Genomic DNA, 24302 nt, shown 5'->3' with positions numbered 1-24302 from the left:
TAGGTCACTGGGGGCATGACCACGAAGGTAGTTCTCATGAGAAGGTTGGTGACAAAAGCCTAAGTTTGGCCTCACTGCTCTGTTTCCTGCCTTGTCATGGGATCCCTCCTCTGTATACATTCTGCTCTTGCTATCTGCCATGCTCTCACTAGACACAGAATAAATGGACTGTAGTCATAAATCATGTACCAAATAAACCTCCTGTCTAAGTAGCCTGTTTTAGGTACTTATTTAGTCATAGTGATAAAAAGTTGACTAATACAATCTTATGTAAGAAAAATACTAGGTAGTAGGAAGTAACAGAAGAAAATCAGAAATAAGGTGACGTGATAAGATTGACTGGGTAGCTAGTTTAGATCAGATGGCCAGCAAAGGCCTATATAAAGAGATGAACTTTAAACTGAGGTCTAAATAGGAAGGGATTCACCACCGAAGACTGGATGAAATATACTTCAGGGCAGAGGAACCATTAGGGCAAAGGCTCCATTACAGAAAACAGCTTGGCATGTTTAAAGAATACAAATTTAGCCGGCGCCGCGGCTCACTAGGCTAACCCTCCGCCTAGCGGCGCCGGCACACCGGGTTCTAGTCCCGGTCGGGGCGCCGGATTCTGTCCCGGTTGCCCCTCTTCCAGGCCAGCCCTCTGCTGTGGCCAGGGAGTGCAGTGGAGGGTGGCCCAGGTGCTTGGGCCCTGCACCCCATGGGAGACCAGGAAAAGCACCTGGCTCCTGGCTCCTGCCATCGGATCAGCGCGGTGCGCCGGCCGCAGCGCGCCGGCCGCAGCGGCCATTGGAAGGTGAACCAACGGCAAAGGAAGACCTTTCTCTCTATCTCTCTCTCTCACTGTCCACTCTGCCTGTCAAAAAAAAAAAAAAAAAAAAAAAAAAAGAATACAAATTTATACAGCAGGACTGTGTATGTGTGTTACAGAGAGAGAAAGAGAGAGAGAGAAATTAGTTAGCATTTCTGTTAGTACAACAAAATGCCTGAGACAGTTAACTTACAAAGAGAAAAGGCTTATGTAGTATTTAGCTCAGTTTTGGAGGATCGAAGTCCAATCAGCATGCTTTGGTGAAGTTCCCTCAATGGATGGAGTACAAGTGGAAGAAGTGTCACATGGCAAGCCAGGAAGCAGAGAGGCTGGGCTCAAACTGACGCATTTTTAACAACTGTCTTATAAAAACCACCTTGCAGGGGCATGATCCTAATAACAAAGAATCTCCTATTAGGCACCACTTCCTATATAATATAATTGAATTAAGTTTCTATACTCTTAGTATCATTAGCTTATGACTTTGGGGTTTAAACATCTGCATGAGGGGCTAACATTGTGGCACAGTGGGTTAAACCACTGCTTGTGACAGTGGCAGCCCATATTGGAGTGCTGGTTTGAATCCCAGCTCCTCTGCTTCCAATCCAGTTTCCTGCTAATGCTCCTGGAAAAGGAACAGACGATGGCCCAAGTCCATGTGTGTACTTGGGAGACCTGTGGAATGTGGGAGACCTGCATGGAGCTCCTGGCTTTGGCTTGCCTCAGCTCTGGTTGTTGTGCCCATTTGAGGAGTGAACCAGTGGATGAAAGATCTCTCTCTCGCCGTCACTCTGCCCTTCAAATACATAAACAAATCTTTAAACATATGCATGAATCTGGGGGCCAAATCATTCAAATTAGAGAAGAGAAAGAAGTAGGAGGTAAGGCCAAAGATACAGGAAAGGGTCACGACAAGCAGGCTGAGCCAACCACAAGGACACGGATTAGGTCTGAGGTGCGATGGGAAGAGGTGTGAGCAGGATAATCTGATGAACGGTGACACCCACTAGGAAGATCAGTATGGCTGCTCCATGGGAAAGGGGAGACCAGTAAAAAAGCTGTGTGGGTAGTCTAGACAAAAGATCACAGTGGTTTAGACTTGAGTGGTAGCAGAAGTAGAGATGACACAGGATGTGAAAGGTGAGGAATAGAGAGGAATTAAAGAAAACTCCTAGATCTCTCACCTCAAGGATCCTTCAGTATAGCTGAGTGAGAAGTGAGGGCACATTAAAGAAACAATCATTCGGGCCAGCGCCGCGGCTTACTAGGCTAATCCTCCGCCTTGCGGCGCTGGCACACCAGGTTCTAGTCCTGGTCGGGGCGCCGGATTCTGTCCCGGTTGCCCCTCTTCCAGGCCAGCTCTCTGCTGTGGCCAGGGAGTGCAGTGGAGGATGGCCCAGGTGCTTGGGCCCTGCACCCCATGGGAGACCAGGATAAGTACCTGGCTCCTGCCATCGGATCAGCGCAGTGCGCTGTCTGTGGCGGCCATTGGGAGGGTGAACCAATGGCAAAAAATGTCTCTCTCTCTCACTGTCCACGCTGCCTGTCAAAAAAAAAAAAAAAAAAAAAAAAAAAAGAAACAATCATTCAATATGATCCTGAGAAAAGGATACTAACAGGCTGAAAGGACAGCTTTACGGAAGAAGGACTCAAATTTTGATGGGCAAGTTTGCAGTTTTTATGTAAAAATAAAGCAAACAGTCTTTCTAGATTGGAAGGGTGAGGGTGGCACCGGGGAACAGGTGGAGAATAGCACTACGAATAGGCTTAGGGGTACGTATTCTTCATAGCATTTCTCAAAGTGACAACGATTTATTATTTACGCGAGTCTGATTAAGATTTCTCTCCTCCACCAAGGTTCATGCAGTCAAGGACAGTATCTGTTTTACTTTCCACAATAACCTTGTCTAGTACAAAGATAGGCACTGAATAAGCAGTTACTGAATGAATGAATGAGAATAAACACCAGGTCTGGGATGGGCATTGAGAAATAGAGGGAGGCCAGGAGGAGGAAATAAGGCTACATAAGTAGTGAACTTATTTTTCTCATCAGTAAAATGGGTATAATAACTGTTTGACAACCATCTCAAGGGGTGTGTAAAGTTTAAAAATATGTCTATAAATTCTTTGATAGTACTCCCTTGAAGAGTTGAAAGCAAATTCCTTTCCTCTTGAATTGGGTTTGGGCCTGGACTAAAATGACTTGTTTCTAAAGAGCAGAATCAAGTGGAAGCTGACAACTGGCAACTTAGGAAAGAGGTTACAAAAGGCACCTGGCTGCCTCTCTGCTCTCTCTCTTGGATCACACACTCTGGGGAAGCTGGCTGCCATGTGGTGAGAACGCTCAAGCAGACCCGCGTTGAAGCCTAGGCTGGGAGACACTAAGACCTCCTGCTCACCAGTGAGGCCTCTCCAGCTACAGTTAAGCCTTCAGCTGATGAGGCCTCTGGCTGGCAGCTATAAGCTTGGAGATCCTCCCCAGAACCACTCTGCTCAGCTGCTCCCAAATTCTTGGTGCACAGCCAACTGTAGAATAATAAATGTTTGTAGTTTTAAGCCACTACAGTTTGGGACAATATGTAACCCAGCAACAGATAAGCACAGTAGGTTATGAAAATTAAATGACGTAAGTAATTAAGGTTCAAAGCACGGTACGTGGTATAAACAAAATATCAAATCAGTGATAGTTCTTTACTAGTGAAATTCAGTAAGGCTTAAACAGTAAGAAATTCAGTAAGAGCTTCAAAATCTTCAAACTAATCAACAGCATTCTAATTCTACTCACTTAAAAACAAAATCTGTGAGAAACCTCAGCCTACAGGGAGATTCAGCAAAATGTAAATCTGTAAAGCAGGGCTGAGACTGGGGAATGTCCAGCCCATGGGCCACATAAGGGCCGTGAAATCATTCATAGTCTGGTCTTGCCCAAGCAACCAGAGGCAAAACTTGAAATTCGATAAATCGAGAACAGGCTAATTTTTAAGCTGCTAATTTTGTATGGCCTGAGAATGATATTATAAATGTCCAAATGGCCCTCTGCAGAAAAAAATGTTCTCCACTCCTGCTGAACAGCAGAGATTAAATGAAGTTTTTCACTCATGCCTTTAGAAACAACAAAAACAAAAACTAAACAAAACAAATAAAAACGAGGTTTGAAGATAACATAAGGAAACCGGTATTCTCATGCTTTAATTACAGAAGCCTTGTTAGAAGGTTATCTAGGAATATTTGTCAAAATCTGAAAGGTTTATATCCTTTAATTAAGCATTTCCAGAAATCTATCCTAAAGATTACTTGCTCAGGGGCACAAAGATGTATGCATAAGGATATTCACTTCTTCCTTATTTGCAATGGCAAAACATTGGGAACAATTTAAATGCTCAAGACTAAGGATGTAGATATATGCAACGAACAAAGCAAGCTGTAAAACAATACACATTGAATAACTCCATTTATTTACACACACACATAGCCATAAGCTAATAAAAGCGATTATGGTTTTGTAAACATAAAGGAAGCAGACTGGAAGGACGTGGGTCATATTATTGACAGTGGACACCGAAGGTGACAGGGAGTACTAGGCATATGTGTGTGTGATGGGGCCACAAACAGATGACGACTGAAGGGGAATTTTCATAGGTGTTCTATATGTATTTTATTGTTTAAGTCTTTTATAAGAATACATTCATGAGGCCAGCACAGCAGTTAAAGCCACAGCCTGCAGTGCCAGCATCCCATATGGGTGCCAGTTCAAGCCCTGGCTGCTCCACTTCCGATCCAGCTCTCTGCTATGGCCTGGGAAAGCAGTGGAAGATGGCCCAAGTCCTTGGGCCCCTGCACCCACATGGGAGACCCAAAAGAAGCTCCTGGCTTCGGATCAGCTCAGCTCTGGCCACTTTGGTCATTTGGGGAGTGAACCAGCAGATGGAAGACCTTTCTCTCTCTCTGGATCTACCTTTCTCTATAACTCTTTCAAATAAATAAATCTTAAAAAAAAAAAAAAAAGAATTCGTTCAACAAGATAATTAGCAAATTTTAAAAAAAGACAAAAGTTGAAAGAGAAATATACACAAAGGAAAAAGCCACCGCTAACTCTGGAAGGGGTCTGAATGGTTTCTTTGGCTGGCCCAGAATTTCTCCCCTGCCCTTCTCTGGCCCTTTCAGTGTCATCTTAATGTGCTCTACCATAAGGTGCTTAGAAGAGTCCCTCCTCCAGGTATATTTTCTCAGTACCCCAAAGCATGTACACAGCTGGCTCAAAACAAGTTTGATAGGCAAGAATGTAGTTATTCCAGATGCCCTATCAATTATGTGGTTACCTTTCAACCATGTGAAGGAACAAACTCCTACTGACAACTGGCCAGATTTTAAAGGGACAATAAATTGTGCCCTGTGTAAGCTGATCTGGGTAGAAACTGTTTCTTCAGGTTCTGCAATGTTCTGTGTCTACAGCAGAGCTCGCTGCTGCTAATGAGAAGCATCTCAGGAATGGTAATGGCCTCAGCAAAGGCCAGTGTGGCTGGGTGGCAGCTCCCAAACCAGAGAAGTAGCTGAAAGTTGATGCAAGCAGAGTGAGGCGAGGAACTGTTCCAGTCTCCCCAGGACACAAAGGCCATAGGTCTAGGGCAGGGGTGGAGAACGTCCAGCCTGAGGGCCGCGGAAGGCCTGCAAAACCATTTGGTCTGGCTTTGCCAAGGCAACCACAGACAGGACCTGAAATGCAATAAATCTACAGCAGGCTAATTTTGAAGTTGATAATTTCATACGGCCTGCAAATGATGTTAAAAATACCCAAATGGCCCTGGGCTGAAAAGGTTCCCGATCCCTAGCCTAGAGTATCGGCTGCCTCACTGGAAGAATACGCTCCAAAGGGTGGGCTATTAACTCTCCAGTTATGTAACCCAACTTCTCACTCCCATATCACACGTATCACTAGGACTCAGCTATATTCCCATAACTACAAAGCTGGATTCCACCTTTCAGCATTCCTCTCTAGAGGACTAAGGCTTGAATCTCTGGAAAATTACAGCAAAGCTACGTGCGTAACCAGAACGAAGAGCTGTCTTTGGAAATGCTCTGGCCTTTCAGAGGTACATTCCAGAAAGTCAGACTGGATTCAGACACTATGGCACTGATTGTTAAGTCACGTTTTGGCAGATGGGCATTGTGGTTCAGGGGTTAAGCCACTGCCTGGAACACCCACATCCCATATCAGCAAGCTTCCCACACTGGAGTACCTGTTTTGATTACTGGCCACTCCTTATTGCTGCTCTAGCTTCTGCTTTCTGCTAATGAACCTGGGAGGCACTGGAAGATGGCCCTCACACCTAGGTTCCTGCCACCCTTGTGGGAGACCTAGATGGAGTTCCTGGCTCCTGGCTTTGGCCTGGGCTAACCCTTGTTGTTGTGGGCATCTGGGAGTAAACCAGCAGTTGGAAGATCTCTGTCTTACAAATAAATAAATAAAATGAATAAATACATTTTTAAAAAGTTACACTTTGAATTCAGAGTCTACAGAGTTGCACAGCAACTATTAAGAGAAAAAAATCCACATTCTAGTCAAAGGATGAGTCATGACTTTTATGCATATTACATGATTTTTCATTAGCAAAATTTAAAATAGCTACTGTAGGCCACTTGCTTAATAGCTCATTTTATAGTACAACACAGGAATGCTGCCTTTTTTTTTTTTTTGCTTTGGGCTTAAAATTCAAATGCTTCTTAAATAGTAAAGAAGAAAGTTACTAAAACAGACAATAAATGATAAATGATGATGCTCCTTTTTTCGCCCTTTTTTTTTTTTGACACGCAGTTAGTGAGAGAGAGAGAGAGAGAGAGAGAGAAAGGTCTTCCTTTTCCATTGGTTCACCCCACAATGGCCACTGTGGCCGGCATGCTGCAACTGGCGCACCACGCTGATCCGAAGCTGGGAGCCAGGTGCTTATCCTGGTCTCCCATGCGGGTACAGGGCCCAAGGACTTGGGCCATCCTCCACTGCCTTCCCGGGCCACAGCAGAGAGCTGGACTGGAAGAGGAGCAACCGGGACAGAATCTGGTGCCCCGACCGGGACTAGAACCTGGTGTGCGGGTGCCGCAGGTGGAGGATTAGCCTATTGAGCCGAGGCGCTGGCCATGATGATGCTCCTTAGTAGAGACCTGACAACCTATCGTTCCAGCTTTACCTACTGAATCCTGCAGGGGATGTATTAAGCCAGGAGGTAGAATGGGAAACTAGAAAGAGAACAGGCTCCCAGGTCTTGAATATTTTCATGCTAGCATTGCTACAAAACTCTGTGACCTTGGGCAAACTACTTAACCTCCTTGAGCCTCAGTTTTCTTATCTGTGAAAAGGAGTTAGCACTTCCTACCTTCCAGGTCTACAGAAACAAAAAAGAAAACCACCTTTGTAGCGTATCTAAGAGTGGCCTGCACAAGGCAGCACTCATGAATGGCAGTTATTATCTTTATCACCATCATCGCCAAGGTCACCCTCATCATCGCACTCAAGGCTCACAGTGAAAAAGCAAGCGACTGTGGGACAAGGTGTCTGGACTGCTGCTTCAGGAGCCATGGGGAGGGTCCCAGAAGGGCACTCACCGGCATTCTTCTGACCTGGCTCCTGCTGACTCACCTTCATCTCTGGCCCCTTTCCAGTAAACCTGCGCTATTGTGAGCAGCTAAAGTTCCCTTCAGAACGTCACACACTGTATTTTCACTCATTTAGCACATGCAGTAGATTCTTGTTATTAGTGGTACTTATGTTTCCAAAAAGTTGCAGCAAACACTGAATTAGTGAATACTGACCCACTGCTCCCAGGGGAAATACAGGGTTGGGTTCTTCTACGCCCTCCAGTCACAACATTGTCGCCAACAGATCAATATAATACACAATCTTGTTTCATGTGTGCTTCCGTTTAGATGTCTTAATGCGTATCACTGACTAACACTGAGCTCACAGCCAGCAGACTGTCACTCATGGATGAAGAAAGCCTATCTAACACGTATATTTTCTCCACAAGGCACAACATGGTCTCCTTGCACTTGGGAACAGTAGGTAGCACGTTAGCACTGTGCCTAGGGGACATTTTAAATGGTGAAACCAAAAAAAAAAAAAGGCACAAAAATGTGGCACTAAACATATTGGAAAAAAGACACTTATTTACAGTCTGAGAGCTGAAATACATTTTAGTGAGTTGGCAAGCTCACAAGTTGAGAATCAACTGCACTGTGTTTTACCTAGAATACTCTTCTCTTTCTTCAGAATCTACCTGGCTAATTCCCACTTGCCCTTCAGACTCAGCTCAAGATCCCTGGGAAACCTCATGTGATCACAGTCTGAGTTAGATGGGTATTTTAAAATTTTCTAATGGTATTCATTTGGACCTGTTTCTCATTTTTTATCAGGGTGTTCTACAACTATTTTTTTCCACCTCTCCCACGTGACTGTAATATCCCTAAGCAAAGGAATCTACTACGGTCTGAATGCGTCCCCCTAAATTTGAGAGGTGAGGAGAGGGGGAGAGGGAGAGAGACAGACACACACACAACACTCCCAGCTGCTGACTCACTTCCCAAATGCCCACAGCAGCCGGGGCAGGGCTGGGCTCCCAAGCAGACGGTAGGAACTCAGTCACCTGAGCCATCACTGCTGTCTCCCAGGGTTTGCATTAGTGGAAGCTGGATTCAGAAGCCAGAGCTGGGAAGCGAACTGAAGTACGCTGCTATGGGACATGGGTTCTTAACTATTAGGACACACGCCTGTTCCCTGCTGAATTCCTATGTTGAAACCTAATCCCCAAAGTGGTGGTATTAAGAGGTGCAGCCTGTGGAAGGTGACTTAGGAGAGCTCCACCATCGTGGATGGGAGTGGCCGAATAAAAGAGGTCCAAGGGAGCTTGTTGTTTTTGCCATGTGAGGATGCAGCAAGAAGTCACCACGTATGAAACAGAGGACCAGGCTGGCACTCTGATCCTGGACTTCTCAACACCAGAACTATGAGCAATTTCTGCTGTTTCTAAGTTATCCAATCTAAGGCGTTTTGTTTTAGCACTCTGAGTACAGTAAGACAGAATCTAACACCTAGCTCCACAAAAACAGCTTAATAAACAGTTGAACGAAAGGTCTTCAAACAGGGAGGAGACTTCCTATAAGGGTCAGGAGGGAGTGAGTACAAAATCAAATTTTCATCAATAAAGCAAAAAAAATGAGATTTAAACTACTAAAGATTTTTTTATTTATATGTAGATTTTAAAAATATTTATTTGAAAGGGAGATGGGAGAAAGAAAGAAAGATGGGAGAAACAAAGACAGTATGGGAGAAGGGGAGGAAAAGAGGAGGGAGAAACAGAGGGAGAGACTGATCGATTGATCTTCCATTTGCTGGTTCTCTCCCCAAATGGTCACAATGGCTAGGGCTGGTTTAGGACAAAGCAAGGAGCCCAGAACACCATCCAGGACTCCCATGTGGTGGTAGGGATCCAAGAACTTGAGTCATCCTCTGCTGCTTTCCCAGATACACTAGCAGGAAGCTGGATCAGAAGCAAAGCAGCAGAGACTAGCACTCCCATATGGGATTGCTGGCGTTGTAGGTGGCAGCTTAGCCCACTGCGCCACAATGCTAGCCCCTAAACTACTAAAGATTTTTGAAGGCAAAATTTGACTTTAACTTTTTCAAACTGATAGATTTTTATTTTTCAATCTGCATTAACTTTTATTCACATTATAATAAGCATAGTTACTATTACAAGATATAACACATTTTCTTACTGTTTAGCTTAAAGCTTTGAATTGCTTTAAAAACTGCCACTAAAAGCACCTTAATTGACAGTTCCATTTAGATACAGAAACATGATTACATATTAATCTTATTATCATATCTATTTTGCTTTAGGACCAATGCCTCTTCTATGAACAGAGCATCAGAGATGTCGAACAGTTTGGGAAAGAAGACAGAAAGCGCTCTGTCTCCTCTGGAAACAACCTAAGGCTCCGCTTCACTACCAGCTGCCTTCCAGGGCTTACGCTGCAGAGAATTCCTCTGTGCCAGGTTGGCTTTGCCAGTGAGCCCCAGGGCCCCTGAAGATATAACTGAAGCTAATGTGGGAAGTTTCAGTCTTCCCGGTTTCATATAGAAAGCTCCAGGACTGGAGTAAACTCTCTATAGACCTGCCGCCTTCCTAGGTACCTCTTTTTTTTTTTTTTTTTTTTTTTTTTTAAATAATGGTCAGACCAAAATAAAATGATTCTTTGATGTGTAGACCCCTGATTAATGAGAATTCAGAGATCATCATATGTGCCAAAGATTTGAAAATCTGTGTCTTCTGGACCAAGTACCAATTTCCATTTTGACTCTTTCCATAACTTCAGTTTCTAAGATGGAGATGGGAAATGAATAGCTGACATTGCCTCTTCATGCTAATCATCTCATCCTTATCTCAGGACGGTAACTCCATGACTGGCTATCTACACACAGCCCTAGAAAGATGTTAATTATCCCTTAGTGCTTTGATGTGGTCCACTTTCAACTGATATAATCTCTGGCCAAACTGCTCATTTGCTGTGTGAATGTAACCAAGGCCAGCTTATCCTATTTCTTTCAGCAAAAATGGAGTGACTGTCTGTTTTTCCCTCATTACTGAGGGTCCAAGGATAAATGATAACTAATAAATACTATCAATTATTTCATGAAAAATTTTTAAAAGATTTGTTCATTTATTTTATTTGAAAGATAGAGTATCAGAGAGAGTGAGAGGTAGGGGGAAACCAGCCAAGGCAGGGTAAGACCTAAGCCGGAAGCCAGGAACTCCATCCTGGTCTCTCCCATGGGTGGCCGGGACCTGAGCACTTTGGCCATCCTCTGCTGCCTTCCCAAGCACATTAGCAGGGATCTGGATCAGAAGTGGAGCAGCTGGGACTCAACTGGCACTCAGATATGGGATGCTGGCTTCACAAGCAGCAGCTTAACCTACTGTGCCATAACACTGTACCCTATTTCAGGACTAATTAAGAAAAATGAGATACAACTGAGTAGAAAAAATATAATGAGGCATCATATATATTAAGGGTGAGCTACTGTTTACAGAAACTTTTATTTCAGTTACATACAGTGCCTTAGTTTGTTTTCTTAGTGCTGTTTAATTGAACACCACGGACTGAATAAAAAATAGAAACTTATTTAGCTCATAGTTTTGGAGGCTGGGAAGTCCAAGAGCATGGCGCCAGCACCTGGCGAGGGCCTCCTTGCTGCATACCACCACGGCAGAAGGCATCATGTGACGAGTTACGTGCCAGCTCAGGTCTCTCAGCCCCTTCTTATCAAGAAGCCAGTGGCATCATGGGGCCCTGCTCTCATGACTTCACATCTTATCCTAATTACCCCCCAAAGACCCCCAACTCCAAATACCACTAACACATGAATTTTGGGATTAAATTTCTAACACATGGTGGCTGGCACTGTGGCACAGAAGGTTAAGCTGCCACCTATGATGCCAGCTTCCCTTATAAGCATCAGTTTCAGTCCCAGCTGCTCTGCTTCCAATCCAGCTCCCGGCTAAAGTGCTTGGGAAAGCAGCAGAAGACGGCCAAGTGCTTGGGCCCCTGTCATGCCTGAGGGAAACCCAGATGGAGTTCTAGATTCCTGCCTTCGATCTGGCCCAGCCTTGGCTATTGCAGTCAGTTGAGGAATGAATCAGCAGATGAAGACGGATCTCTCTCTCTCTCTCTGTAACTCTGCCTTTCAAATAAATAAAATAAATCTTAAAAAAAAAATTCCGGGCCAGCGCCGCGGCTCACTAGGCTAATTCTCCGCCTAGCAGCGCCGGCACACCGGGTTCTAGTCCTGGTCGGGGCACCGGATTCTGTCCTGGTTGCCCCTCTTCCAGGCCAGCTCTCTGCTGTGGCCAGGGAGTGCAGTGGAGGATGGCCCAGGTGCTTGGGCCCTGCACCCCATGGGAGACCAGGAAAAGCACCTGGCTCCTGGCTCCTGCCATCGGATCAGCGCGGTGCGCCAGCCGCAGCGCGCCGGCCGCGGCGGCCATTGGAGGGTGAACCAACGGCTAAAGGAAGACCTTTCTCTCTGTCTCTCTCTCTCACTGTCCACTCTGCCTGTCAAAAAAAAAAAAAAAAAAAAAAAAAAAAAAAAATTCCAACACATGCCATTTTGGGGACACACTGAAATCACAGCATACAGGTATGTATGTGTTTGCTGAGTAACAGTATTCACTGCCCATGTCACTGATCTTTGGTGTTAGAGGCTAACCTGCTCCACTCCCAGACCCCTGCTAAAAGGCACAGCTTCAGAAATGCTCTCCAGTACTTTCTCCTAGCACAGTGCTCCCTGCCATCGCTCCTCCTGAACTCCGTGGATCCACTCTGAAAAAGAGAATAGCCTCTTACTTCCAACAAAGAGGACATATCTGTTTTGAAGCACTTCACATGTGCACTACTCATTTGGCAATTAAGTTTCCTTTTCAATGCACATTCTTTCCTAACCTAAGTGGAAAAACTGAAGACAAGGGCTACAGTTGCCCAGTGATAACTATAGCACCATTATATGTATAAGATGCTTAGAAAACATCCTTAGAATAAGCCCTTTCGCTCTGGCAGAGTCCCTGTTTTATCAATGCCTACTAAGTTCTGGGTAGTGTAGGGACTGGAAATGTTTATCCTCTAGGCTTGCTTGCCTGGTAGCATATTTAACCAACTCCATCACCCACTCTTAAGCTAGAACAATTATCATTAGCTGTTAACGGTTCAGATCTGTTTTAAGTGCACGGTACTACAATTCAAGCTGCATCGCTAAAAATTTTTTTTTTTTTTTTGACAGGCAGAGTGGACAGTGAGAGAGAGAGAGAGGGAAAGAGAGAGAAAGGTCTTCCTTTTGCCATTGGTTCACCCCCCAAGTGGCCGCTACGGCTGGTGCTTTGCAGCCGGCGCGCTGTGCTGATCCAAAGCCAGGAGCCAAGTGCTTCTCCTGGTCTCCCATGCAGGTGCAGGGCCCAAGGATTTGGGCCATCCTCCACTGCCTTCCTGGGCCACAGCAGAGAGCTGGACTGGAAGAGGAGCAACCAGGACAGAATTCAGCGCCCCGAACAGGACTAGAACCCGGGGTGCCGGCGCTACAGGTGGAAGATTAGCCTATGAGCCACGGCACTGGCCCGCTGCATCTGTAAATTTGTAAACTCTATTAAACAAAGTAAGCTCTCATTATCTAACAAAAAAGAGGCTGTCCATGTTTCTTGGGGGTTATGTAACACTCCTTTCTGCTCCACAGAAAAAGCTATCTCAAGAATTTCCAACTTCCTCTAAACTAGTCTACTTGGTGGAACTCTGTTCCTTTGAAGAAAACGTTAACATTTTAAGTATTTGGTAAATGCACAACCATTACCTATTTTAACATGTTGAGATCACAATATGAAAAATTCCAGCTTAAAAAGCAAAACCTGAAGTAAATTCCCTGTATTTAGAAATGTATGCAAAACAAATAACCAACATAAATATTGAAAGCTTATACAGAAATAAAGTCACACTTTTGCTACCTGCTTATTCATTTCTGTGATGTTCATCCAGACTTTGTTTAAGCCCAGCTCTCCAGATTCAATCTTTTCAAGTTGTTTTTGCTTGCTGAGTAGGTCTTCGTTAAGTTTGGGGATTTCTTGAAATGAACTTTTCTGATTAGATTCCACTAAAGGTAAAAACAAGAACAATTACAAATAGTCACAAAGTTTCCTCCTGGCCTCAAGATGAAAAGCTGATCAAATGTAGGAAAGAAGATGGCTTAATAATAGTTAATTCTGGGAAGATAATGATTGAATTCACATCTACCAACTACACTGTCCTTTTATTATGTGAATGTGTACTTTTTAACCCTAAAGCTCCATTCTAACTGGGAGCTAGTTTATCCCTGGCAAGGCAAGGCAACTTTTAAAGGTGAGGTGAGGGGCAAGCACTGGGCGAAGCAGTTAAGACCCTGCTTGGCATGCCTGCATCCCATATCACAGTGCCTGAGCGTGACTCCAGCAGTTGAGTCCCTAATACCCACATGGGATACCTGAACTGAAGTTCCAGCTCCTAGCTTTGGCTTGGCCCAGCCCTGGTTACTGCAGTTATTTGGGGAGTGAACCAGTGGATGGAAGATTGCTCCCTCTCCCTTTCAAATAAATAAATCTTAAAAAAAAAATCTTAAATCACCCAAAAGGTCAAGATGAAACAGAACATAAGGGAGTATGCCGGGGGAAGTACAGCATGGTATCTGGCTTTTCTTTAGGAAACAGTATCTTAGAGATTTGTCAGCCTGAAGAAAGAGGTCTAAAAGAATGCTTTCTCTTAAGACAGAAATATAGTATTGATAAGGTCTGGTTCTCCAGAATAAAAATTTTTCTTCTTTTTTTAAAAGCTATAGACTGATTATCTGTTATGCTTTCTTTAAAAGCAAATACTGGCAACAGTAATGATATAAAACAATTAATTAAAATGTAAGCTCCAAGACCTTGTTTTACTTATTTCTGTATGGTCAGCACTTAGAATACCTGGTACATTTTAGGCATTCAATAAATATTTATTATTGGAATAAATTTGGTCTTTGTTTACCTCCCAACCATATTTCTCATTACCTTATTTATCTCTTTAATCTAACAAAGAAAATTCAAAAAATAAAAAATCCAAAACAAATACACTGAACAACAACAGGTCCCTCACAGAATTAGGGATGGTAGTGGTAACCTTAATTCAAGCAGGCCCATTATATGGAAATTCAGAATAATTCAAAGAAGTTAGATATTTGTATTCATTTTTCAAACATGCATGCCAAAGGATTTCATTTTAAGCAACAGACTTTCCCAAAGTACTCTTAATGCAGCATTTGATTTACATACGGTTTGCAGGAATATATCCATTTCACCATGTAAGAACATTTTAATACTCTAAACTAATGGAGGTTCTGGTATTTCACTGAATTTCTTAACATTTTCAGCTAAGTTGTAAAGAAAAATCCATCCCATGAATGCCCGCCATACTTAGGTGGTCAAACATTCCACCAGGGGAACAGTCTCTTTCTCTCTGTTGTCTACATGCATTAAGTAGGAGGCAAAAGTGGTGGAGGAAATAAGACAAACACATAAATAACGTGTTACAACTAACATATAAAGTTGACAAGTTCTGCAAACACTTCGGGTCCTGAGGACTGCATGAGCCAGTGGGGATCACAGTCATGATCTGATTTGGGACTTTTTAGAAGAGACAAGCCACGCAGGCACTCTGATTACATGAATGGGAGGAAGTGTAGTAATGTATGATTACTAATTCATGTTCTTCCAACAAAGAAAGCGGCTCATTTAAAATTTAGCATGCAGGGGCCGACACTGCAGCACACTAGGTTAATCCTCTGCCTATGGCACCAGATCCCATACAGGCGCCGGTTCTAGTGTCAGCTGCTCCTCTTCTGATCCAGCTCTCTACTATGGCCTGGGAAAGCAGTAGAAGATGGCCCAAGTGCTTGGGTCCTGGCACCTACATGAGATTCCTGGAAGAAGCCCTTGGCTCCTGGCTTTGGAGTGGCTCAGCTCCTGCTGTTGTGGCCATTTGAGGAGTGAACCAGGATGGAAGAACTTTCCCTCTGCCTCTCAGATAAATAAATCTTAAAAAAAAAAATTAGCATGTTAATACTCAAAAGAATTTACCTAGTTCTTTTGATTTCCTATCTTTAAGATCATAAAATAGAATTTTCGGCATATGCCCTTCAAACAGGATGTATACAGTGCCATTGGTAATATTTTGTATTTACACAATATCTTTATAGTTTGCAAGAAACTTCTATGTAATTATCCATCAGCTTGTTATAGAGACCCTACGTGCGCTCAGACCTGGGCATACTGCCTTTGGCACCAGTGTATAAAAAAGACTCTGATGCTTTCGGTCTAGCGGGGAGTGAGGAGTGGTCACAGAATTACTATACAGTGTGACAGATGTTTGTAATACAGAAATGCTCAAAGCACTTTGGTAGTACAAATATGTTTTATGTTTTATAGATGGAAAAATGAAGACTCAGAAAGAATAAGTGACTTGTTCAAATTTTACAGCTAGTAATGAGAAGCCAGGATTCAAACAGTCAAACCTGTTTCTAGGACCAGTACTCTCTCTACTTGACTCTGGATGCCACAGACATCCATTCATATCCTAGTGCTGCATTAGCACAGGGCCATTTTTAAGTTTTGTACTAAATGACAAAACCATTATATGGCCTGGATGGTCATAAAAAGAGCTGCTTGATTTATTAATACTTTCCTTCTCTTGCAAATTCTTTTTCTTGACTCTAGCATTTCTTAGTTGAATGACAACAGAGGGATGACTGGGAATAGAATCTTCCTTGGAGTAACTGTGGAGGTCTTCTGAAGTCCCTGGTTCTGGAAAGAGAATACTGAGCCAAGAGTTTCAAGGCCTGCCAGGACTTTTAGCTTAAGGATCAAGTTACCCATTGACCATAAAGAAAAATGCCCAAACCAACTGCTTTGTTTTCTATTTCAGACATTTTAGGAATTCCTCTTTCTTTCCTCCTGAGTGTCTTGGAAAATGTACTGAAATAAAGAAGAGGCAGCTCTGAATTTCTCAAAAGGTATTAAAGCTAGACAAGCAGGTGGTCTTAGATTTTGAGTCAGTGAATCCCTCTGTCCTCTTGAAAAACAAGAAATAAAAATTAACCCATTGAAATGTATTTAAAGTAGAAGCATATTTCAAAGAAAGATTATTTAAGCTTACCAAGACTGACCTCATTTAGTCAAGAAAATTGATTTTTACAAAAATCTTAGGCAAAGAGGCAGCAGCGGTTCAGCCTAACTGACTGCTTTAGGCTCCATCCCCTGCTCTCCCTCGGGAAGTTCTGTTCTGACATTCCAGATGCTGGCGTTTCTATTGTAGCAAATCAAAGCCAACAAAAAACTGGACTGACAATGCCAGATCTGCTTCATTCAGACAAAAGCAGCCAGGATCCCAGGAGAACACTGCTCAGTGGCGGAAAGCAGGCGCCATGGCCCATGGTCTAATTCTTGAAATCTCCTTAGTATTATCAGTAATTGGTATTAACAAGTGTTCAATAAATATCTGCTGACTGATTGTTGGGACTATTAAATGTACATTTTAAATATGCATTTTCAAACAAAGAAATTCCCTGAAAAGCTCAGCTAAGGTATAAATTACATAGGTATCCTATAACCACAGGAACAGAGCACTTGAAAAAGGAATCCCTGGAGGGCAGAACTAAAGCAATCTTTGAAACTCATAAACATATAAAAGTTACATCTGATTAAGACAAGCTACAGTCCAAGCCTAGGAAGCACAATTATGGGGAGTCGATGGCACAGATATGTGTCTTCAGTGGTTATTTATGGCTACATATTGTTTCTGAGAACCTCATTTCCAAGTTATGATTACTACCTAAACACAAAGAAAACACTGGTTTTAAAAACACTTTACAAAGGTCAGTGCTGTGGTGCAGCAGGTTAAAGCCTCAGCCTGCAGTGCTGGCTCCCCATATGGGTGCCAGTTCGAGTCCCAGCTGCTCCACTTCTGTTCCAGCTCTCTGCTATGGCCTGGGAAAGCAGTAGAAGATGGCCTAAGTCGTTGGGCCTCTGCACCCATGTGGGAGACCCAGAAGACACTCCTGGCTCCTGGCTTTGGATCAGCTCAGCTCTGGCCATTGCGGTCATTTGGGGAGTGAACCAGTGGATGGAAGACTCCCCCCCCCCCCCCCCGACTCTACCTCTCTCTGTAACTCTTTCAAATAAATAAAATAAATCTTTAAAAAAAAAAAACACCTTACAATACTGTAAGGGCAACCATTATGGAGGAGCACTAACTATGGAGCACATACCTCAATCTTTCTTATGCTGTACTCTGATTCAACAGGTTCATACACCATATAGGTCAGAATTATTTTGGTAGAGGGTTAACACCTAGGCCATCTGATTCCCTGAATCAGAAACTCTTAAGAAAACCAAAGTGAGTGTTTTAACATTTTTTTCAAGCAACATCAGTAGGAATGCCATTAATGCACTAAGGATTAGCTGTCCCTATGTCAGGTTCAGAACCTGAGTAACTGCAGGTAACAAAAGGGTGAAGGAAAGCTAGGAAACTTATCTCTTAGGCTTAAAATAGGAAGAAGCACCAATCCTAGATCTAGTGCCAGATTTCTTCATGACCTTGAGGAAAACCTTGTGGTCAATTTCCTGGTGTGCTAATGCTATCAAGATTCGGATATCTGTGATTAAGTCAAACTGGCTCTTTAGTTTAGAAAATAACCTTTGAGGGGGGCACAGGAGGTTAAACAACAGCTTCCAATATTGGAATCCCATTCTGAAGTGCTGGTTCAAGTCCCAGCTGCTCTGCTTCCAATCCGGCTTCCTGCTAATGCATCTGGGAGGCTGGAGAAGATGGCCCAGATACTTAGGCCCTTGCCACCATGTGGGAGACCAGGATGGAGCTTCTGGCTCCTGGCTTCAAGTTGGCCCAGACCTGGCTGTTGTGGCCACTTGGGGAGTGAACCAGCAGTGGAAGATCTCTTTCTCTTTCTCTCTTTCTGTTGTTCTTTCAAATCAATGAATGAATGTTGGGGGAGGGGAGGAGAGAAACAAAGAAAGAAAAGAACCCTCAAAATCTAGAAACATTTCATTTTTGCTAAAAAAGGTCATATAGAAACTATTATGCAAACACATTTCAGAAAAAAGTAGTTTGGATTTATAAAATACAAATTCGCAATTATACAAATTTTTTTTAACTTGGAAAGTCCTTTAAAGCTTGAAAGTCTTTCATGAGACAAACGTTTCTGCCAGTTGTACAGTGTTTGAGGTAGGCATTACTATGGCTTTATAGACCCATCATGATATATAAGAATTCAAAGAACCACAAAAGTTTCTTAAAACTTTAAAATAACACAAGTGACACTCATGAATCGTATTTAAAGGGCACCTCCTTCTGCCCCAAACAGACAATATCACAGATACAAGAATAGCCAAGGACAGAAGAGAAATCTATTAGTTTCTTGCCCTAAGCTTGAAAACTGATAAATATGTAGAAAACCAGCTCTTCTAATACTTCTACTAACTTCTTTTAGATGACGGACCCAGGCTGATATCAAAGACATCTGTGGGCACTTGGAGAAATGTGTGTTGGCTGACACTGCTCTTGGAAGTAAGTGATACAATATAACAGGGGTTATAAACATGGACTTGGGCAGCAAAGGTACAAGAGGACCAGGTACAAATCTCAACTCTGTCACACGTAATCATTGAGTAAGTCACTTAATCCTTCTAAGCTTGTTTTATTAGGAGTATAAAATTAATAAAAATAATACCTATCTTACAGGACTGTTTTGGGAATAAAACAAGTTGTGACTTGGCACAGCACATTACTCCATAAATGTTAGCATTTGTACCATTCCTCTGTTCCTGCATGGTCTTCTTAAGGGGAAATCATTTGGCAGACACTCTCACGTTCCTTTCAGCTGCCCCTGTGAGGCTGAAGGAAACAGCCCAGTGTCGTCACTGCCACTTTAGACTCAGGGGAGTTCAGGCCCCTCCCTTCTGCAGTCTAAGCATCGATTGCAGTGCTACTGTTTCAGGTGCTATTTGTCCTGAGGGTTCGTAAGCAGTGAGTATAAAACAAGTGTTCCAACAGTTTGCAAGCGGACAGCTAAGGGAGCAGCATAAAAATGCTGAAAGGGAATGTATGATCACTTCACCAGAGTGGGCAAAATTTGTAACTTAGCATAGACTACTTTATCCTTGGACCTGGCAAAGAGTCTGAGTTTATGCTCCGAAAAGGGGGACCACTTACGTGTTCTAAACTTTTCCTTGAGGGCATCCAGATCTTCCTTGAGAGCAACCTGCATCCACACCAAGCCGACACAGGCCACAACACAGGCAGCGAGGATGACAAAAGCACAGAGTGGGTAACAGATCTTGCAGCATCGTAAGTAGTCTCCCCTGATCATAAGAACAAATCCAACCATGAGGACACAGGTGGTAATGAGGGCTGGGAAGCTTTATCAGAAATGGTAAACATGTGTTGCCATGCAATTATCTTCTCTAATGAATAACTAGTGGATTTTCCGGGGAGATAGGGCAGTGTACTTAAATCTGAAGAGCAGATTGAAAATGACTACGTAACACGGCCTATGTAGAGTTCCTCTATTGGGTACAAGGGTTTCAGATTTCACATGAAGCAGAGGGAGTTTCTACGGGTCATGGGAAGGACCTGCATCATCAGTTCAGGACCAAAGTCTCTGGAGACAAGCGCAGATTAGAAAAGTATAAAGACCGGCGTTTCTCTGTATTCCATCACTGCACTGTAATTTGCCTATCCATTTCTTCCTCTAACTCACACATGCTTCCCTAGCGGACCTGTTTCAGGTTACTGGAACTTCACAAACTTTAGAGCAAGTTTTAGTGTAAGCGGAATGGGAGAAACAGGATCTTCAGGTTGAAGCACACACCTGGTATACTCTAGCTTATTGGCTCAGAAGGAAGGAAACAGAAAGCAGCTAGATTTCACACCAAACTTCAACTAGCCCTCAACGTCTAGACCAAGCTGCCAGGGTAGCTGTCCTGGGGTTAATACATCCTTGCGCCTTCATAGCTCCAACTCTGGATAGCCCTCAACTATCCGATCTGACACTTACTTAGAAGAAACCAAAATCTAACAACATAAAAGCACACAGACATTCCTACCAGAGGATTCAAGTCTTTCAGCACCAACCTTCCGCCTAGCTCCTGCTTCCACAGCCTCGGCTGAATCCTCTTTCCGTGTTCCTCCTGAGAGGCTCCAGGCGCACCTTCAAGGTTCCCTCAGATCTCTCCCACTGTGAGCCCCAATGCCCAGTGTCCACAAAGCTCATGACCGCTCCACCTAGAAATGGCCTGGGAAAAAGCCTGCCTGCCTCTCCTCGCCCCGGCTTGTGCCTTCCATACTACATCCTCCCCATCTTCTCAGGACTCAGCTTCATCAAGGGCACAGGAAACAAACGGCTTGCAGTCTGGAAGTCCCTGTGTCGACATGTTTAAGAGCTGTCTAAGTGAGAGCATGCTGCCTCGCTGTCTCTGTTCGTCCCTTTATGATTCCCTGGGCTCTTGGCACACCCCCAGGTCTGCACATGCGCCCTCGGCTCAGAGCGCCTCTCTCCACACCTAAGGACGGGAGCTCGTCTCCTGCCTAGCGCCTTTCACCTTGGCCTTCCAAGGTCTAGCTACACCCTTCTTCCCTTCCCAACAATTCGCCCTCCTGAGAGTGAAGGGGCTGCCTAGTCCCCAGCCCATCCCTACCGCGGCCTCACTCACTTGACAAAGCGGGAGCGGTTTCCAGCCGCACCGAATTCCTCTTCCTCCTCAGAGCTGGACTCCGTGTCCGAGTCCGGAGGCTCCGTGCGGAGCAGGCGGTGGCTGCTGGCGCCCTTCTTGGGCTTCTTTCTCCGGCTGTCCGCAGCCAAGCCGATCAACGCATTGAGCTCTCTGCGTTTTTTCATCTTCTTGTGCGGGGTGAGCGGAGCGGCCACTCCTGAGCTGCCAGGTTCGTATCCGACGCCCAACTCCCTTGCTGCCTTGGAGCTGCCTTCCAGGGTGGGGTATCCTGGGCCAGAGCCCCCTGGTCACTCCCACCCAGGGGTGGGACTGACCAGAACCGCTGGGGGCTGGAGACTGGAGCCCAGAGGAAACTGGAACTCAGATTGGGGGCGGGGTGGGGGTGGGATGGGAGAGATCACATAGAGATGGCCGGGGAGCTTGTGATCCGAATGGGCATGGAGTGTCACTGAGTGGAAAGGGGCGGGGGGAGAGGGGCAACCTATCTCCCACAGCGGATACAAATCCAAGTCAAGAACGTGAGCGTCTCAGCCCTGACAATACTTCTAAGTGTCCTCAGAAAGCCGGGGAAGAACACACAGGCTACTTATTTTGGAGATCCGGGGAAAGAAACTTGTTCTTGAATTGCAGAGGTGCAGAGCTAGCCAGTGGCAACTCGCCAGTCCCTCCCAGTCTGGAGAGGTGGGAGCAGGATGGGGCTCCCGGCCGCCCAGAGAATGCCGGGGCCGGGAAGCCGGCTGGGGTCTGGGCTGATCCCGGTCCTCCCGTCTCCGACCTGAGTCTGAAGAGAGCCCGAGATCGAGGGCGACCCGCAGCCCGACTCTGAGGGCCCGGCCTGAAAGGAGCCAGTCCCACGACAGGGGAGACCCCCAGCCCTGCTGTCTGGGCCTGGGGGGCGCAGTGCTGAGGGGCGAAGGCGGCTCAGCTCACCTGAAGCCCTCCCGCCCAGAGTTTGAGGTGTTCCGGCACCGGCGACTCTCGGCAACTCACACGCGCCGCTCCCACGCCAGCCGCGACTCCCGGCCCCACTCCGGTTCCGGCCGCGGCTGCTCTCGACGGGCTGGCGGCAGCAGCGGCGGCGGCGGCGGCGGCCGCGGGGTCCAGACCCGGGCCATCGCTCCAGCCCCAGCTCACTTCCCCCTTGGCAGCGGCCGCCGGCACCGCCTGCCAGTAAGCCGTGCCCCCATTGGTTGCTCGCCGGGTGACGTCACGCCGGAGGGCGCGAGCGGAGGTGGGAGGCGGGGCGTTAAAGGGGCCCTGACTCTGACCAGGGTTGCGTCCCGCTCGCCGGTTAGGGAGGCCCCGCCCCCAGGGGCGCCGCCCGGGACCTGAGCTCACCTGAGCCGCGCCCGAATTTGGTTTCCGGAGGCGCGGGGGCGGGGTAGACAAAACAAAATAGCTGGGCCACCTGCTTGGAGAGTTCCTCTGCCTCCCTGGTCCCCGGTTGTGAATTGGACTAACCCAGCCCAGAGGCGCCGCCCCGCTGACTCGCAGGCTGTTTACTAAAAGTTTAGGCGTCTTTCAGATTAATGACCCAGTTGAGCATACGCATTCATCCAACAAATATTTAATGAGTGCTACGTGTCAGAGGTTTTCTAGAGCCGGCGATACTCCAGTGAACAAAATACTGCCTGTATAGGGTTGCAAGTGTAGCAAATAAAAACACAAGGACACCAGTAGAGTTAGAGCTTTGGATAAACAGCGAGTAACTTTTTAGTGTAACTAGATCCCATGCAACATCTGGAGATGCTCATGCTGAAAGATTGTCCGTAACTCAAGTTTAATTGGGCATCCCGTATTTTCTCTTTCGATTTCTGCAGCTGGAGATGGAGGCCATAGGCGAGACTGGCAGTGATGGAGAGAGCGTCCTGGATGCTTCTTGAGGACAGAGCAGACAATGTCTGCTGATGCCTTAGATGAAAGGCATCAAAAACAAATTATCAAAAAGGTCATGGATGACTTCAGGGGCTTGAGATGGGGATAAGAGGGAGACGGTGGAACTGAGATGGAGTCGGCCAGGTATGGGGCAAGCTTGGGAAGTCAATTCAGCTTTCAAATGTAGATGTCAGGTAGATGCTATATCCTCTGGGGGTTCTGGGTAGAGACTGGGACCTGCAGTAGAAATTGAGATGTCATCAGATATGAATGATATTTAAAGCAACGTGCTTTGAACCATAGAAGAGTCACTTGAAGTAATCTCTTGTGACACACAGCCCTTGTCTGAGAATTCCCAACCAAAGCCTGGGTCTGGATCTAACTTGACTTGAAGTGGTTAAGGTGTTAGTGACAAAGACCTTACAAATATGTGGTGACTGCATAAGTGGGCGGTGCGGCATAGAGCATGGAGTGGAGGTTGGGAGTTAAGAGGCCCGGGAGTAAATCATGAACCTAACACTAGTTCTGCCAGCATGAATGCATTGTTTTCCTGCTGCAGAATGGAGATGACCACTGATTTCACAGGACAGATGATGAGAAGATGATAGTGGCAGCACCTTGGAAGCCCCCGGTCATGGTGCAGTTCCATCTGCATTGTCCCTTTTTGCTTCTGGAGTTGCACTGCCCAAAACAGTAGTCATTACCCACACATGGCCACTTTTCTCTTTTTTTAAGATCTTATTTATTTATTTGAGAGGTAGAGTTACAAACAGGGAGAGGGAGAGACAGAGAGAGAGGTCTTCCATCTGCTGGTTCATTCCCCAGATGGGCACAACGATCCAAAGCCAGGAGCCAGGAACTTCTTCTGGGTCTCCACATGGGTGCAGGGGTCCAAGGACTTGGGCCATCTTCTGCTGCTTTCCCATTGGCAGAGAGCTGGATCAGAAGTGGAGCAGCTGGGACTTAAGCCGGCACCCATATGGGATGCTGGTGCCACCAGTGGAGGCTTAGCCTGCTATACCACAGCGCTGGCCCCAGCCACTTATATTTAACTTAATTGAAATGATGTAGAAATTTGGCAATAGTTCCTCAGCTTCACTAGCCACTGTGTCCAGTAGCCACATGTGGCTGGTGGCTACCAGGCAGCACAGAATGGAACAATTCCAGCATCCCAGAATGTGGGACTGGACAGTTGTGCACGAGTACTTCCCTGCAGGACTGGGGATGGACAGGTCAGGGTTCTGACTTCAGCAACCATTTCACAAACACATCCT

General features: G+C 45.3%; 1 protein-coding gene across 3 annotated transcripts in view; it reads right to left on the bottom strand.

Annotated features, from left to right (window-relative positions):
• EFCAB14 (EF-hand calcium binding domain 14) overlaps positions 1-22302 on the bottom strand; it is a 46532-nt gene extending 24230 nt beyond the window's left edge. The window contains exons 1-3 of one of the 3 annotated variants that reach the window (XM_070078553.1): positions 21133-22302; positions 19634-19782; positions 13348-13493 (exon numbers count right to left, since the gene is read on the bottom strand). In XM_070078553.1, the coding sequence (XP_069934654.1) occupies positions 13348-13493; positions 19634-19782; positions 21133-21317 (480 nt within the window). In that variant the 5' untranslated portion in view covers positions 21318-22302. The remainder of the gene's footprint in view (positions 1-13347; positions 13494-19633; positions 19783-21132) is intronic. The other 2 variants (XM_008265292.4, XM_070078552.1) reach the window with 2 other exon arrangements.
• Positions 22303-24302: the final 2000 nt, after the last annotated feature.

The sequence above is a fragment of the Oryctolagus cuniculus genome, chromosome 7 (genome assembly GCF_964237555.1).
Source record: "Oryctolagus cuniculus chromosome 7, mOryCun1.1, whole genome shotgun sequence".
Classification (NCBI taxonomy): domain Eukaryota; kingdom Metazoa; phylum Chordata; class Mammalia; order Lagomorpha; family Leporidae; genus Oryctolagus; species Oryctolagus cuniculus.
Note: the sequence above shows the minus strand (reverse complement) of the source record. Positions and strands in the feature narration are given on the sequence as shown.